This window comes from Gobio gobio, assembly GCF_949357685.1.
Source record: "Gobio gobio genome assembly, chromosome: 22".
NCBI lineage: Eukaryota > Metazoa > Chordata > Actinopteri > Cypriniformes > Gobionidae > Gobio > Gobio gobio.
The window spans coordinates 35,072,716-35,090,649 of record NC_137118.1 but is presented as its reverse complement, the minus strand read 5'-3'; the positions used below and the strand labels follow the sequence as shown (position 1 = coordinate 35,090,649).

Here is a 17,934-nt window from a genome sequence, read left to right as displayed (position 1 = left end):
CACACGGCCCAGTCTTCGTTCAGTCTTCAGTCCTGTTCCTTCCTTGGACCATTTTGGTAGATACTGACCACTGCAGACCGGGAACACCCCACAAGAGCTGCAGTTTTGGAGATGCTCTGACCCAGTCGTCTAGCCATCACAATTTGGCCCTTGTCAAACTCGCTCAAACCCTTACCCTTGCCCATTTTTCCTGCTTCTAACACATCAACAAAATGTTTCCTTGCTGCCTAATATATCCCACTCACTAACAGGTGCCGTGATGAAGAGATAATCATTGTTATTCAAATCACCTGTCAGTGGTCATAATGTTATGCCTGATCGGTGTATGTATAATAACATTAAAGCAACATATATGATACACCTTTCTTTTAATTCCCTGGCTGTATTGTTGTAATGTTTTTTGAAGCATTAAAAAAACTTGCCCCAAGTCAAGCAATGAATTATGCAAAAATCATATAATTTTATAAATTTTTAACAATACATTTATTTAATTGATAAATCAAGTTTATTTTCCGTTTAAAAAACTGTTGTAGTAGCCTAGCCTAGGCAGTCGGGTGCATTTAGTGTGCTGGTGAGAGAACCGAAGTCAAATCCCGAACTTATCGCTTTTATGGTCAGTAGTGAATATAATCATAACTCATATAGCCACAAAAGTTAATGCTTGGAAGGCTGCCATCAGGGGAAAAACTGCTGACACACAGTTAAAAAAAACAGCTATACTTTTTTGCAATTGTTATTTGCTAGTTCAATTCAATAAATCGTACAATCTGTTGGTGTTGTTTTCAGTGATATTACAGGTGCTTGTTAGGTAAACATAACGCTTAAATAGCTATGATTCTTTTCTCTCTTTTTTTGCCAGCTACTTAGAAATCGATGTTTGTTTCGTTTCATGAATTAATCACTGTTTGAGTCATAGAGGTAGCCAAATTAGGGGTAGGAGAGAATTTTTTTTACTTGTCAGTAAAAAAAACCCCAATAGAAACCCCCCAATAATATCTCAGGAAAAACAGTTTAACAAGCAGATCAGGCTAAAATGGCTCTGACCAGTATTTTTCTATATGCTTTTTAGAATTAGAACACAAATTGATGTCCGTTTCGTCAATGACTCTAGCGGATCTTTGAGATGAAACGCGTTGAGCAAAACGGTCTGAGTCGGTTCATGATTCAGTCTGAATCACTAGGTCAATTTTCCAAGATTTTATTCACTGATATTCACTATTCAGTTTTCAATTTTTATTCTGTATTACATCTGGTCAAAACTACTTTAAAGGCAGATCATGACCAGTATGTGATGCTGTAACGGACAAATCTGACATTGGTTTAATCCGGTGGGTTAGAACAGTAACTAAATCCCTCACACTTGTCTCAATTAATATAATCTTAATCCAGCTCTCTCATTCTCTCATAAAACACAGCACACAGCTCGTCATGATCTAATGGCGGCCCTGGCCATGCTGACTGTAACACTTTCAGAACGTTATCATTTTCATTAGAGGTGTAGTTTTGAGAAATGCATTGTATGTAATTAAACTCCCCATAATTTATTTCCATGTTCTATAAATTATATACTATTTTTTCAATAAATCAAAAAGGAAACATTTTACAGGTCTTGAAGTATCATTAACAGACCAAAAGATCCAGAACTTACTTTCTCTTTGCCTTTTCCAAAGTCTTTTTTTCCTGAGTCTTCCTTGTGTGAGTCTCTGGAAGCTTCTGGAATGAGAGACCAGAACATATTTAGTGTCTGTCTTCATTTTGATTCAGATATTTATACGAGATGGTCATATGATACATGAAATGTGCATAAACTCATGCGACACCTCGTCTGGATAAAAAGTCATGCCGGGATTTTGGTAATTTCCTAATGAATCCTGCTGTACCCCACACACGTCACTCACAGATTAATCAGCGGTTATACAGGTGGCAGCACTTTTGCTTATTAATATTGTCCTCAATGTCACATTCAACATAACTGCAGTTCAGAGTCTAATGAAATAGCATGTGAATTCCCTTGCGTTTCTAAGCACGTACAGGTCCCACCATGGCGATGCAGGGTTCGGATCCACTCCACACGCCCATGTTCTTCGCAGGGTTTGGGCTGGGTGGCCTTCTGGGTAATGGGTCTTGACTTTTCAGGCCAATCTGAGCTGGTTCGTACAGGCTGTCCGTAGAACCATCCTGGACCAAACACAAAATAAGAATAGTAAGAAAGACATTCAATATAAGTAATAAGAGCCTTGCCTTTTGTTTTTAGCTTCTAACATGAACCACAGAAGTGAGACACAGTAAACCTGAGTGGAAATACCTCCAAAATTTCACAAATTGTACCTTTAAAGCAGAGTAACTAAGGTTAAGGAGTTGATCTATGAAAGGTAAAAGGACATTTTCATCAATTTGAGCAAAAATCTATTATTGCAGTTTGTTATGCCTTTCACTTTTTTATATTATTTGTTAATTGATAATGTTTTTACTTGGTTGATTGTATCGATTGATTGTAAATTATTTTTTTAAATCACACACACACACACACACACAATCTCCTTCAGGTTTTCTGTCCTCCTCACAAGTCATCAATAGTCCAACTGCTGCAATGAGAATGACTGGTACTGTGTTTTTATTAAGGCTGGGCATTGACACAAATTTTCCATTCAAAAGTATGCGGTTCTTTTCCGGTATAGATTTAATTAGATTTAATATTGATTCATTTGGATATATAGAAAGTACAGTACATACTTTTTCTCAAGGAAAAAACCTCTAATGCTGTAAACTATACAGGGAACCCAGACCCAGTCAGCTGGTACATTGCTATAATATTAAAGGATAAAAGGAACAACTAATTTGTATATAATTGCATTTTTTTTACAGTAATAACGTTATAACAACTATTAACTAAAACAACAAGTAAAATATGAATAAGTAATATAGTGCATTTAAAATCTATGGAGTTTGTGGTCATATCTTTCTTAACGTTACGTCACGTGACATTTGTTTTTCAGCTGTTGACGATGTTTTTCCGCGGTTGAACACAGGTTGAGACATGATGCATTTCAGTAAGTTCTAGGCCTGTCCCGATTGGTCGATACAATCGGCTGCTTCGACGCTGTTAATTAGTCGACGTCAAAAATTTTAGTCGACTGGGTAAGTTGGGTACGATATGAAATTGTATAAAGTTACCGGTACTTTAAAAATGACAGCACTCTAATAAGAGCAGTATTTCTTAATTTGCGTCGATGTGTGACAGCAGGAGTGAGGACGTGTGTGTGAGCTCTGCTTCCACCGTTCACTAAACAATGGAAGCAGAACAGTCAAATATATACGCGCAGCTCAGGAAAAAGAATGCAACAGAAAAGTGCGGCGCTGCCGTACTCTGACCTGAAGCGCGCGCAGCCGCCTTTCACTCAGACAGATCGCGACGCCGGATTATTGGGTTTGAATGGTAAAAAATCTGTAAAAATGCTTGTCCTGGGCGAGTATTCGGGGAAACGCAGCCGGATATGTCTTTAGTGAACGTGTACAGAGTTGAATGAGACATAGGGTGTTACAATGAATTTGGTCCGTGCAGCTCTTAAAGGGCCGGACCTAATATTCTGTGTGAAGCAGGGCAGGTCAGGAACATGCCGGCCAAGTGAGTTTTTAGGGTTTTTTAACCCAAAAACAATGACAAAACAACGAATGGTAAGTTCTGTCATATTATTAAATTACTTTTACAGTTTTTTCCCATGGTATCGATTCAGTATCGGTATTGAGGTATTTTAGTCTGGTATCATATCGAAGTCATAATTTTGGTATCGTGACAACACTATTCTATATAAAAAGTATTTGCTGATATTCTCTTTTTTTGTTATGTTGGTTTACAAATGTGTACCTTTTTAAATGTTTACTCTTTTAGTTTTACATTTTGTCATGGGCTTGTTTACATTTATACTTTTTTATAGTACACTACTGAAGGCCAACGTTGCAAGTTAAATTAAATGTTTTTAAGTAAAATTGTTGAAAATTATAGTAAAAAATTTGTCGATAGATTAATTGATAAATTAGTCGATAGATTAATCGATATAAAAATAGTCGTTAGTGGCAGCCCTAGTAAGTTCTACTGTTTCTTTCAAAATTCCTTCTTATGTTCATTCATGTTTATTTCGTGCTGTAGCAAGTAGGCTAGTAAGATTAAGAGATGATCGGTTCACGTGCTGCATGAAATGACCACATTTATTGTTTTAATTTCATATTAAATTGACAGAATTTAAAAGCTGAGACTTTGTTTTATGTTAAAAGAAACCTGCTTTGTCTTGTCTTTCTTCGCATTGACGGTGTCCTCCTCAATGTATTTTTCACTGCGTAAGAACATTGTCAAATGGCCTATATAGGCCTAATAATTCTTTATCTAATATAATGTTTGCACTATTGATGTAATTATTAACAAATGAATTGTTAAATTAATCATGGTTTTTACTTTTATACTCCAAAAAGTACCATTGTAAATTATATATATATATAATTTACAATGGTACTTTTTGGAGTATAAATATATATTTATTATTATTATTATTTTTTTTTAAATAATATATATATATATATTTCTTTTTTTTATCATATGGCTGCAACTAAACAATTCAAGCAGCAGATGTGTGGCTAAAAGTCTTGCTCCATGATTTTTAGATGACCTGCACTCTATGAAATTGAAGTATGGATTGTCCAGAGACTCCTCTCACACATGTTCAGGGGCTGCAGGCTGTTGTTGAAAAGGATGTATCTGGATTCAGGGGACGCAGTGTTCGCTCAGGACCTTCGGGTGCTGTAGTAGCCTTTTCCTGATCCATGAATAGGACATTTTCCTGACATTCTGCTGACCCGTGATCTGCTATAAGGAGCTCTCTGACTCACGGTAATCCTTACCTCCGCTCAACGTTTCCATACATGCCCAATCCCATCCAAATCTATCCCACTTTTGCTTGTCTTAAGACAATACCATGATTGCATCTAAAATTAGCACTTTAGCAACCTTTTCTGGGATATATTGAGGTTTTTTTGTAGTATAAAAGTTTTTTGGAAAATCAACACTTGAATACACCAGCCATTGCTGTTATACAAACGCACAAGTGCCGTACAGCTCAAGTTAAACCAACAGCAGTGGAATCAATGATCTAATCTTGTTCTTTTACTGGCAGAGACGCAGATAATCGGTTCAATCTGATATGGCATACAGTGTCAGTATGAAACAATTCAGATAAGATGTCAAATTCTCATTTCCGTTAATCTTCTGGAATAGCTGATGAATCACTCCTGATAAAAATTAAAAATATATCCTGTTGTCTGTATAAATTAACAAACAAGGAAACTTTCTCTTACCAGAGTGAAGCAGAAGAGGTTCATTTTCCACGTTTTCGTCGGAGTCCTTACGGGTTCACACACTTTTATCGGAGAGGTGCATGCAAGTGTGTGTGTGAGCTCCCGCGCACAAAGAGCGCTGGGATTGAGTGGCTGTTGTACTGACTGTGGCTTTACAGATTAATGCAAGTTGAAAATCCCTCCCATAATCCAATAGCGGCAGTGGCCGTCACTCTCTAGGTGCCCCGTCCCTGCCTGTTAATGAGCTGCAAATACCCCCAACCTTCCTTCACAAAAACAAACGTGCCGTCCATGTGCCATCAGCAGGAGACAGGAGGACACGTGGCGGAGGTGGACATCCCTTTGACATAATATCAGTTGTATTAATAAAGTATTCACGAGTTCACACTTACAAATAATCAGATAGTAAATATAGTATACATAATAGTATGCGTGGTAGTATGCGTATTTGGCGTGCTGTCCGAGGAGAGGGCTCCGAGCTTGGTATTTGGCCCGAACCCAGAGTACTCCCCCCGTATCTCTGGTTAGGAAGTAACCAGGTGAGTGTGAGGAAGATAGGGTGGTGGAGGGATGCTGGGAAACTGTCAAAGAACTTTGGTGAGTTGACTGGGTATTTATGTAGTCCTTCCCTTGTGCTGATTGGGTAGACATGTTGATTGCTGACAGCTGGTTTAAATGATGTGATAATTGGATAGATCATTTGAATGTGTTCCTCCCGAACTTTGTTAGTAAAACATCATTTCACGAGTTCACACTTACAAATAATCAGATAGTAAATATAGTATACATAATAGTATGCGTGGTAGTATGCGTATTTGGCGTGCTGTCCGAGGAGAGGGCTCCGAGCTCGGTATTTGGCCCGAACCCAGAGTACTCCCCAAAAATTGCAACCAATGCAGGACAGCAGCCGTAACATTACTGATAGCTCCCCAAAAAATGCAATGCGTAGGCTAAATGTGCTCATTGAGCTCCAGTGGGAGCAGAGTAGGCGTCACTGCTGCGGCAGTGGAGAAATTAGTCGGAAGAGCTGGCTCCTGCGGGAGCAGAGTAGGCGTCACTGCTGCGGCTGTGGAGAAATAAGTCAGAAGTTGACCTCCTGCGGGAGCAGAGTAAATCATCACTGCTGCGGCAGTGGAGAATTAGTTAGAAGAGCTGGCTCCTGCGGGAGCAGAGTAAACTTCACTGCTGCGGCAGTGGAGAATAAGTCAGAAGAGCTGGCTCCTGCGGGAGCAGAGTAAACATCACTGCTGCGGCAGTGGAGAATTAGTTAGAAGAGCTGGCTCCTGCGGGAGCATAGTAAACATCACTGCTGCGGCAGTGGAGAATTAGTTAGAAGAGCTGGCTCCTGCGGGAGCAGAGTCAACATCACTGCTGCGGCAGTGGAGAATTAGTTAGAAGAGCTGGCTCCTGCGGGAGCAGAGTAAACATCACTGCTGCGGCAGTGGAGAATTAGTAGGAAGAGCTGGCTCCTGCGGGAGCAGAGTAAACATCACTGCTGCGGCAGTGGAGAAATTAGTCAGAAGAGCTGAGCTCCTGCGGGAGCAGAGTAAACATCACTTGCTGTGGCAGTGAAAAAATGAGTCAGAAGAGCAGAGCTCCTGCGGGAGCAGAGTAACATCACTGCTGTGGCAGTGAAAAAATGAGTCAGAAGAGCAGAGCTCCTGCGGGAGCAGAGTAACATCACTGCTGTGGCAGTGGAGAATTAATCAGAAGAGCTGAGCTCCTGCGGGAGCAGAGTAACATCACTGCTGCGGCAGTGGAGAATTCGTCAGAAGAGCAGAGCTCCTGCGGGAGCAGAAAAAACATCACTGCTGCGGCGGTGGAGAAATTAGTCAGAAGAGCTGAGCTCCTGCGGGAGCAGAGTAAACATCAACGCTGCTGCGGTGGAGAATTAGTCAGAAGAGCTGAGCTCCTGCGGGAGCAGAGTAAACATCAACGCTGCGGCAGTGGAGAATAGTCAGAAGAGCTGAGCTCCTGCGGGAGCAGAGTAAACATCACTGCTGCGGCAGTGGAGAAAGGAAATTTCCATTTATTGGAATGATTGTATTGGCAGTGGATATGTCTGACTGAATAAAAAATGGATTTAAGGATTTAAGATTGGAACCAAAACCGAGTGACAGGGCTTGAGTGAAGTGTTTAGGAGCAATTTCAGTGAATGGTTTATGGGAATATCAACTCTGAATAATGAGGTACTGGGGTTGGGAATGGGTCTGGTGCCAACAGCTTGAATCTCTGAAAAGAAAAACGAGAGAGAGAGTCAGCTATTTGATTTTTGCATCCGGGGATATGTTTGGCCGTTATAATAAATTGATCGCATGCTGAAATCCAAATGAGGCGCCTTAGGAGAGGCATCAGCGCAGGCGAGTGCGAACGACCTTTATTAATGCAATGTACTGTTGCTTCATTGTCGCAGTGCACTACGATGCTGTTGGCAGACCATTCTTTCCCCCACAGGAAGGCTGCTACTACAAGAGGGTATAGTTCGAACATCGCTGAGGAAGTTGCAGACTCCTGTGCATCCAAAAGCTGAGTTGGCCATGTAGACGCGAACCAGCGACCTTGGTAAAAACCACCGAAACCGATGGAGGGAGCTGCGTCAGTGAACAGTTGGATATCGAAAGGGAGCGCGGGCAGATTGTTATAGAAAAAGGAAATACCGTTCCACTGTTTAAGAAAGGTTATCCATAAACTAAGCTCGTTGCAGCATGAATTATTTAATGAGATTTGATCTTCTAACGAGTGAAATGAAGACGCAAGGGAGAGATGAAGGGGCGGCCTTGCGGGATTATGCGCATCGCAAAGTTTAAATGACCGAGCAAAGATAACAGATCGCGTTTAGAACAGTTTGGACTGTCTAAGAGGGCGGATGCGATCAGTATTATCCTCTCAATTTTCTCTTTTGGCAATGAGGCCTGGAAATGTACTGTATCCAAGTTAATGCCCAAGAATTCAATGGTCGTGGCTGGACCCAAGGTTTTATCTTGGGCGATTGGGATCCCGAGCTCAGCGAAAGCTTTTTGGACTATGAGAAGATGTGCGGCTGGAATGGCTTCGGGAGGTGAGATGATTAGAAAATCGTCCAGCAGATGAATCACGTACGGAATTGAATAGTTATTAGATAGGATCCAGCAAATAGCTTCGGAAAGCATGTCGAAAATCTTAGGGCTGCTTTTGCAACCGAAAGTTAAGCGGACGGCAAAATAACACTTCCCGTGCCAGCGTATGCCAAACAAGTGCCATGAGTCCGGGTGTATGGGCATCACTTTGAATGCAGAAGTTATGTCGACTTTTGCGAGTCAGGCACCGTGGCCGGCGTTTTTAATCAACGTTATTGCTTGCTCAATGTTGTGGTAATGAAGAGAAAATTCCTCAAGCGAGATAAGGCTATTTATGCTTGGAAAAGGCGAATTGTGTGGGGCTGAGAGATCAATTATTAATCGCTTTTTTCCCGAGAATTTCCTGGTAGCCACTCCAATAGGGCTAATACGGAAAAAATCGAAGGGGGGTATGTCAAAAGGGCCAATCATGAAACCTGATTCCACTTCTTTTTTGATTAAGAGGCTTACTGTGTCTGGTTCGGCGAGAGCAGACTGAAGATTAGGCTTTCCACTCCGGGTTTGAAACCGTGCTCGAGACCAGACAGCAAATACTCCTTAAAGTTAACGTCAGGGTGGTGAGACAATTCGGCCGACAGACGAGAAATATTCACAGGAGTCGACAAGTAATTTTTTGAATTTTTATTTTGTGATCTTTTAACAGGGCAAATGGTGCGGGAATGAGCACCGCCGCAGTAATTGCAGATATGCAGGAAACTGCACCGCTGTCGTGCGCATCCCCACGAGTTGAAATTGATGCAGACTTGATCGCGGGAGTTGAAATTGATTTTCTTGAAATCTTTGGTTGAAGAGTCGAAATGCACTGGTCGTGGGACATAACTAGTGGATCTTTCCTGGGAAGGAACTGGACAAGGGGGAATTGAAGGGTTAACCAAAGGACATGATATGGTGGAGTGGGCGAGTGATCTGCAGACTGCGCAAGATATATTACGGCAGCCCAAGAACACTTTGTTGTGAAGCTCTGTATCCAGAGCACCCCAGTAAGGACACTGGTTCCATTGAGAAACACGCACAGCGCATTTTGCTGAAAACAGTTTGTGATATGTGTAGAAATGGGATCCCCCGTAAGACAGCGCAAGCTCTGCAATTATCGCGAGATAATCACTCAGCTCTCGTCTCCTGTGGGGAAATGCGCTACAAATAATTTCGCTGAAGCGATTAAAGGCAATAGAGAATTCAGTGAAAGAAAGGAGGCGAGATGGATTAACAGCCGAATTTTTTAAAGTAACTGAGAAGTCACCTACGTCAATTTGGCGGTCTGAAGCGGACGGAGGAAGTAGAGATAACAAGGAGGATAAATCCACGTCCACACCTGATAGAATTTGGGTCCTGATGTTGTGGGCGAGGGGAGTGGGTTCCAAAGCTGTTGGGTTTGGTGGGATGGGCAACGGAGTTGCTGAGGACAGGGTGAAGGGAGTTTTGGGTTGGGGAATAGTAGGAGGAAGAGAAGCCGGGGCAGAAGCCGTTAGCGGAGGCAGCCTCACACTCGGATCGACCCCTGAGGCCTGAGGAGGAGCGAGAAAGTTAGGAAAAGAAGGAGGCTGAGAAGAAAAGTAAGGCATCTGGACCGGCGCCGTTAGCGGAGGCAGCCTCACGCTCGGGTCGGTCCCTGGAGCCTGTGGGGGAACAATGATATTCGAAAATGAGACAGGCTGGGAAGGAAAGTAGTGCGTCTGAGCCTGTACGGCTAGCGGAGGCAGCCTCGCGCTAGGGTCTGATGATGGGGCTGCAGGCCACAGACAGGGAGGAGGAATGGAAACAGTGCGAGAATTTTGCGGCGGCCGAGCCTGTACTTCTAGCGGAGTCATACTTGCATTAAAGGAGCTGCCTGCGGGCAGAGCGGAAGGAAGAGGAGTATTAGGCCTGGCAGACGCGGAGTCCGGGGAGCGGCCCAAACTTGTTGACGGCCTACTGCCACGGCCAGAAGCGCGAGGAGGCCCTGGATTTGCGCATGAAGGAGACAGAATTTTTTGTGGACGTGAAGATGGAGCTTTGCGACTCATGCTCGCTTTAACCTTCTTGGAGAGAGAAGTCGATTTGGGAAGAGGGATTGAAGATTGAAGAGACACGTACAAGGCATATAACTGTGCCTTGGTCATTTTTCGGGAGAAATGGACCTCTGCGCTGATGAGCGCTTGTCTTAGGCTTAAGACGGTCCATTTCTCTATTGCTGGAATTGTCTGATGGGCTGAGGTGTAAGAAGATGCTGGAGATGCTGGTTGGTGTCTTGTTGGAGGAGGTGAAGGTAATCCTCTGCGTCGTGGAGTACGAGAAGCGCCCCGCATGGGCTGACGTCCACGTATTGGTTCCGGAGTTTGAGAAATGGCATCTGGTGGAGCATGGATGCTCATGACATCTGGTGTATGAGGTGAAAATTCCCTGGAGATGAGGGACTCATCGTCAGAGGGGTAGAGTTGGATTTCTGACATTTTACAGACAACTAGAAGACCAAAAGCTGGGAACCTGTCCAATGCTGAGAAACTGTCAAAGAACTTTGGTGAGTTGACTGGGTATTTATGTAGTCCTTCCCTTGTGCTGATTGGGTAGACATGTTGATTGCTGATTGCTGACAGCTGGTTTAAATGATGTGATAATTGGATAGATCATTTGAATGTGTTCCTCCCGAACTTTGTTAGTAAAACATCATATAGTGAGAACAAAGTTTAAGAGTGAATTTGGCCTACAAAAAAGTACTGATAAAACCATGTACCATGGTGCTAAATTATTACAGTATTCGTATATGTTTTTTACTTTTATATTCAAATTAATTTAAATATTTAAAATAAAAAAAAATACTGGTACCATAAAACTTGATTGCCTTTGACTGTTTTAACCCTTAGACACTATTCTGGGTCTTTTTTTCATTTCATTTTTTTTTACCACAAATGAGGTTTGCTGAAATAAAAATAAAAATCCCCTCCTTCTAAATGGCATGAGACTTGATGTCAAGGTTTACTCTTACTCTACAAACAAAACGAAATGTGATTTTGTAACATAATGTAGGTTTTTTTTGGTAAACAAATGTAATATCACTCACTTTAATGTTTTTACTCTACATTTTTGCAGTTGCGGGGGGGGATTTAAGGTGTTTTTCTCACTTTAAAATACCCCCAAATATTAAAAAAATTATAATAAGATGAATGGGGAAATGAGAAAACTTTATATTTGTCAAATAAAAAAAGAATTGTATCAGCCACACAGAATACAAATGCACAGAAGTGAAGTGGACGCAAAGACAAAAAAAAAAAATCAATAGGGCACTATAAAAACAGATTTGTTACATAATTTGTCAAAAATTCAGTTACAATGCAGAAAAGACACACACAAAAAAAGGGGAGTAAACACCCCCAATCCCAAAAACAAAACCAAAAAAACACACATAAGAAATGAAAAATGGCCATAAGTTGGTCTGTTGCATAATTTGTCAAAAATAAAGCTAAAATGCAGAAGTTTGTGTTACAGTACAGAAGGGTCGGAGACAAGATGTACAGGTTAGTGGAAGTTTATTGAACTATCCAGAATCTGAATACGGAAGTGCAGGTGAGAGGTGTAGAAGTTCTTTGGAGTTTGGTGATGATATCCTGAATGACACTGTCTTTATACTTGCAGATGATGATCGTTGGAGACAGGCTTGGATAGTAGGAGACACTGGGGAGACACACACGACGAGGGAACACAATGGAGAATTGGAGGTAACAAGGAATGAAGGCAAGTATCGTTAGAGTTGTCCTTGAAGTCAACATAGAGGTAAGTACCTTATACAAACAAGACCATACTGTGTGTGTGTGTGTGTGTGTGTGTGTGTGTGTGTGTGTGTGTGTGTGTGTGTGTGTGTGTGTGTGTGTGTGTGTGTGTGTGTGTGTGTGTGTGTGTGTGTGTGTGTGTGTGTGTGTGTGTGTGTGGGCATGTTTTTGTGAAATATCAGGACACAAATGTGTATAATGACATGGGTATGACACAGGTATTACAAAAAGAGGGTGAAATATGAGGACGTTCCCCATGTCCTCACTTTTCAAAATGCTTATAAATCATACAGAACAAGTTTTTTTTCACAGAAAGTGAACTGCACAGTCTCCTGTGAGGGCTAGGTTTAGGGGCAGGGGCAGTGTAAGGGGATAGAAAATACGGTTTGTACGGTATAAAAACCATTACGCCTATGGAATGTCCTCACATTTCACAAAAACAAACATGTGTGTGTGTATGTGTATGTGTGTGTGTGTGTGTGTGTGTGTGTGTGTGTGTGTGTGTGTGTGTGTGTGTGTGTGTGTGTGTGTGTGTGTGTGTGTGTGTGTGTGTGTGTGTGTGTGTGTGTGTGTGTGTGTGTGTGTGTGTGTGTGTGTGTGTGTGTGTGTGTGTGTGTGTGTGTGTGTGTGTGTGGGCATGTTTTTGTGAAATATCAGGACACAAATGTGTATAATGACATGGGTATGACATAGGTATTACAAAAAGAGGGTGAAAAATGAGGACGTTCCCCATGTCCTCAGTTTTCAAAATGCTTATAAATCATACAGAACAAGGTTTTTTTCACAGAAAGTAAACTGCACAGTCTGCTGTGATGGGTAGGTTTAGGGGCAGTGTAAGGGGATAGAAAATACGGTTTGTACGGTATAAAAACCATTACGCCTATGGAATGTCCTCACATTTCACAAAAACAACCGTGAGAGTGTGTGTGTGTGTGTGTGTGTGTGTGTGTGTGTGTGTGTGTGTGTGTGTGTGTGTGTGTGTGTGTGTGTGTGTGTGTGTGTGTGTGTGTGTGTGTGTGTGTGTGTGTGTGTGTGTGTGTGTGTGTGTGTGTGTGTGTGTGTGTATGTGTGTGTGTGTCTTTTGTACTGTGGGTGATTGCCGTGTTGATGGGATGCAGGTGTGCATGATCAGTACTCAGGGGAAGGCGTGTGCTATGATTGGGTGCCTTCCATTCGACAAGGTCCCTACGCACTGTTCACTGCTCCCTACTCCCTGAGCACGGTATATCTGTTTAAGTGGACTTCGCTAACAATAATCGCTCATTTGGAACGCCCTGCAACGTCATCAAAGAAAGGCAACGACGGGGTCGTGCAGAATATGATATAACATAAATTAGTATTGCAATTTACTTTACTTTTACATTTAAAACCACATAATAAGCATATACATTTACAAAACACAGTATGTATCTAAAAAATATAATCAAAATCATTAGTTTCCATATACCTGTATTGACTATGAACAGATTTGAAGCTGCACCTGTCATTAAATATGAAAATACATTTTGATTTTTGGTTAACTATGTATAAATGTATTCTTAATCAATGGTCTTTGTAGCAGTCTCATCTCGTGCGCTTTCTTTCCCAAGCGCAGCTGCATAGTAAACATTCCTGAGGTAAATAAAGTAAAATATAAAAAATGACAGCCTTCAGCTGCTTCTCAACACTTTTAATTTGTTTACATATTCATAAAATATAATTTGTGAATGTAACAGTTATTGCCATACCCATTCATAAATACTCTAGTTTGTATAATAACTATGAATATTCAAAAGCATATGTAAACTCCTCCATCGCAGAGCTGTGTAAAAACTGTAAAAACTCGTTCAGACAGGTGATGCGATGCGCAATGGCAGTTGGGTGATTTTCGCAGTGCCCTTTGAACTAAACATGTTCGCTCCCTTTGGATTGGAATCTCACTTAAGATGGCGGAATACCCTCTGAAGTCCACTTCGCAGTCCACTTACGGTCTAATGGAACGCACCCGTTGTGTGACGTGAGAGCCTGGCGTGTCTATGACAGTTTGACTACAGTTTGTCATAATTGCAAAAAATTATACTTCAGTACAAAAAAGTCATTTTTATTGTTAGAATAATTATTTTATAATATCCAAACATAAATCTGAGTACAAAAAACTAAAATATAAAATGTATACCCATGAGGATATGACAAATGAGCAATTGAGTAATGCTTTGAAGCAATCTACTGGCAATCTACTAAATGACATTATTATCACATTTTATTGTCTGGTGACTCTGGAGAACCCAACATCCTGAGTGTACATTAATAAATAGCGCTTAAGGGTTAAATGTAAGACATTAGTCGGTCAGGATTAGCTGTGAGATCAATGACCAGCAGCTCTATTTTTGACCATGGACTTAAAGTGCTTTTCTTACGCTCATCCTGGAGAAGTTTCAAGGTTAGTCGGTCACAGAAATTCTGTTCTTCAGAATGAAATAGAGAAAGTGAGTGGCTAAAGACTTTTGAATTGGAATCGTTTCCTAAACATGCAGGTTTTGAACTGGTAGGCTACTTGACGTGTACAGTATGAAACATAACTAAAAACAGCTGATGCTTAAAGTCAGTTTCCTGCTTGAGTGTGAACAAGGTCAGAGAGGTGTTTGTGGTACTTATGCCTTTTTTTCATAGGTTGTGGAGTGAAGTCTCAGAGTATGATAGTGTTGTTGACAGTTCATTGGATTTTACATCAGTTAGCGCCCCCTTCTGGCTGAAGGCTAAAAATAAAATAAAATCAAAAGTGCAAAATAAAATAATAAAAACTTTATTTGTTTTATTTAATGACATTTTATGTGTGTATTTATGAATGTTATTTAGAGGTAACAAGAGAAAATATATGAATATAAAAATATAATAAATACCAGTTATTACAGTGAAATCATAATACTAGTATATGATCTATTCCTGTTCTACGGAGACTTTTATCCCAGAGGCCAGACTTTCAATTTGAAAATGTATCTTTAGAATTTAATAAAAAATATATTTAAAAATAAAAAATTAAACTTACTGTGTGGAAATCAGTTCAATAAATTACGAGCGACCAACATTTTTCCTTCAGTAGTCTTTTTAAAAAGTTAGTGTACTTGGTTGTCTAGGATACATCGATAAAGATCCCAAAATGAAATGTGAAGCAAGTGAGGGGTGAATAAGGTAAATGTCATCTTTGAATAGAATATTACATTTTTCAATTAAGATGAAAAGTGTGAAAATATTACTGAGCTGTGTTTGTTTAGGATAAATTAAGTGCTTGCTATTAAATTAGCCATAGACAGACACAGGAGTCTGCCGTTTTATCCAAAATGCTTAACATGTTATTTACCATAGATATCAATGTCATTTCCACCACAGAATGTTGTGATTTTGGCCAAAACTCTGGTTACCATGGTAAATGTTTCGTCTACCTGAGACCAGGGTAACGTTCATTTTTCAGGGCTTAGCTTTTCGAAATTTTTGCAAAATATTCACCCGACAAGCAACAAATTGTGGACCAGCACATGTAAAACTGCCAGACTCAAAAGTTGAGGAAGATGTTTGTTTATCTATTAGTCAATCTAGCTTGTTTTTTTAAAGTCTTCCCCACTTGAGGTCATTGTTGCTCCAACTATAATTTAAACATTGTGTCACAACCACTGTTTTCAAAGTTTTGCATGTGTAGCCTGTTATGTTACTTTATGTTTTTGTAATAATTGCTTTTGATACATTTACAAAGGATAATATAGTGGTACTGGCTTATTAGATTGTTTTTGGCCATTATTTAGGCAACATGAAAATGGTTAAAAACACGAGTGATTTATAAGATAACCTGGTCAAATCTCTCCGCCAGAGATGGTGAGACAGGTGAACGAGGGAAGTGGATCTCTGGAGTTTGATATATGCGAACAGACCCCAGAGCCACAGATGATGTGCAGAGCCGCCACGGCATTGATTTTGTCTGTCCTTGTTCAGAATTCGTAAATTGTTCCGTCTGGCCTCTGCTTTTCACATTAGCCCTAGCCTTGACTCAGATCTGAACCGAGAAGACGCTTGTTTGTCACATTGTCTCTCTCAGATGATGAAGAGATGTTCACTATATTTTTTTAAATGAAAGGTGATTTAATAGGCTAACAGACATGATTATGGTTAATCTCTTAAGATTTTTCCCATTGAAAGGGATAGTTCTCCCCGAAATGAAAATTCTGTCATCATTTACTCACCCTCAAGTTGTTCCAAACCTTTATGAATTTCTTTCTTCTGCTGAACACAAAAGATATTTTGAAGAACGCTGGTCACAAAACAGTTGATGGGCACCATTGACTTCAATAGTATGAAAAGAAATACTATGGAAGTCAATGGGGCCAATCAACTGTTGGTTTACCAAAGGGACAGTTCACCCAAAAATGAAAATTCTGTCATTAACTACTCACCCGCATGTCATTCCAAACCCGTAAGACTTTCGTTCATCTTTGGAACACAAATGAGATCTTCCATAGGAATTGAACGGTTTAGTCCAAATTTTCTGAAGAGACACATTTATACGATGAAACGATTGGAAACCATTTCAAAGAGTCACCATGAAATCAAAATGGACAATTCCTGTTTTTTTAAGGAATATTGCAGTATTTATTTAAATGATTTATCTTTCATCAAAATATTTTTCCCTCCCCATATATCTTTTGTAACATTGCAAATGTCTTTGCTGTCACTCAATAGACCCTTTTCACAGACTGTGATGACGCGTTTTAACGGTCATCAATATCGTAAATCCTGCAACGTGTTTTTATTTTCATTTAAAAAAAAAAGATATGTACATTTATAATACTAATCCTTTGTATTTTATTACTTTTGCATCAAAATATAATAAAAAAGTTACCGCTGCTGTGAGGGTGTTTAGTAATAGCGTCTATGGGAGTGATGGTAAAAATGTACATATTTCTCTCTTTTCACTGCCGTTATCAATCTCACTCTATTTTTTCCCTCTTTTTGAAAGTTGTGAAATCCCTACTGTGGCGTTTTTCTTTTGCTATGTGAGCAAATGGGCTCACAAAAAAAATATTGAATGTATCCTCTCATTCACAGCTATAATATTTAACACAACTATGACGACTTCTGCTCTGAGAAACCCGGAAATGTGAAAAGGGTCTATTTGATCAATTTAATGCATCCTTGCTGAATAAAAGTATCAATTTATGTATGTATTTTTGTAACTTTTTTTTAATATCTTTTTTTGGCAGAGTTTTGACTCAACCCAAAAATGACATGTCAGGGCTCGAAATTAATGCTTGTCCAGGACAAGTAGATTTTTTGAAGGGGCAAGTGAAAGAGAATTTTACTTGCCCGACCGGACAAGTACCCTGATTAAAAAGTCAAAAAATAACTAGGGAATCACCAAAATGCAAGAATGATTCTGCATTAATTTAGTGTAATTGGTGATCAATAGTGGATAATAATATATAATGTATAATAAACTGACGGTAACAAGGTTGCGCTGTTGAGGCTCGCGCAGCCTCATGAGGAGAAATCATAACAAATGAGCATCGCTCATACAGAGAAACTCAGTGAACATGCACGGTTAAAATTACAAATTGTGGAGTTTTTATATTTATAAAATATGATAGTCTACAGTTATGCAACATCACAGAACCAAGAGTGCTGTTTTCCTGAATAACATCATGACTGAAAACGACATGGATTTCATATGACAGTTCCATAAACAATTAATTAACATTAAGTCC

The 17,934-nt window shown here is 40.1% G+C and overlaps 2 protein-coding genes across 6 annotated transcripts in view; both read right to left on the bottom strand.

Moving 5' to 3' along the window:
* samsn1b (SAM domain, SH3 domain and nuclear localisation signals 1b) overlaps positions 1–5,512 on the bottom strand; it is a 38,298-nt gene extending 32,786 nt beyond the window's left edge. For 2 of the 5 annotated variants that reach the window (XR_013815576.1, XM_079804654.1), the window contains exons 1-3: positions 5,347–5,512; positions 2,041–2,178; positions 1,649–1,713 (exon numbers count right to left, since the gene is read on the bottom strand). Coding sequence is in view for 4 of the 5 variants with exons in the window: in XM_079804654.1 (XP_079660780.1) it covers positions 1,649–1,713; positions 2,041–2,178; positions 5,347–5,370 (227 nt within the window). In the remaining variant the exon portion in view is untranslated. Of the gene's footprint in view, positions 1–1,648; positions 1,714–2,031; positions 2,179–3,372; positions 3,528–5,346 lie in introns of those variants that run through there. The other 3 variants (XM_079804653.1, XM_079804656.1, XM_079804655.1) reach the window with 3 other exon arrangements.
* serpinh1a (serpin peptidase inhibitor, clade H (heat shock protein 47), member 1a) overlaps positions 1–17,934 on the bottom strand; it is a 290,988-nt gene that overhangs the window by 90,558 nt on the left and 182,496 nt on the right. The gene's annotated exons all lie outside the window — the stretch shown is intronic.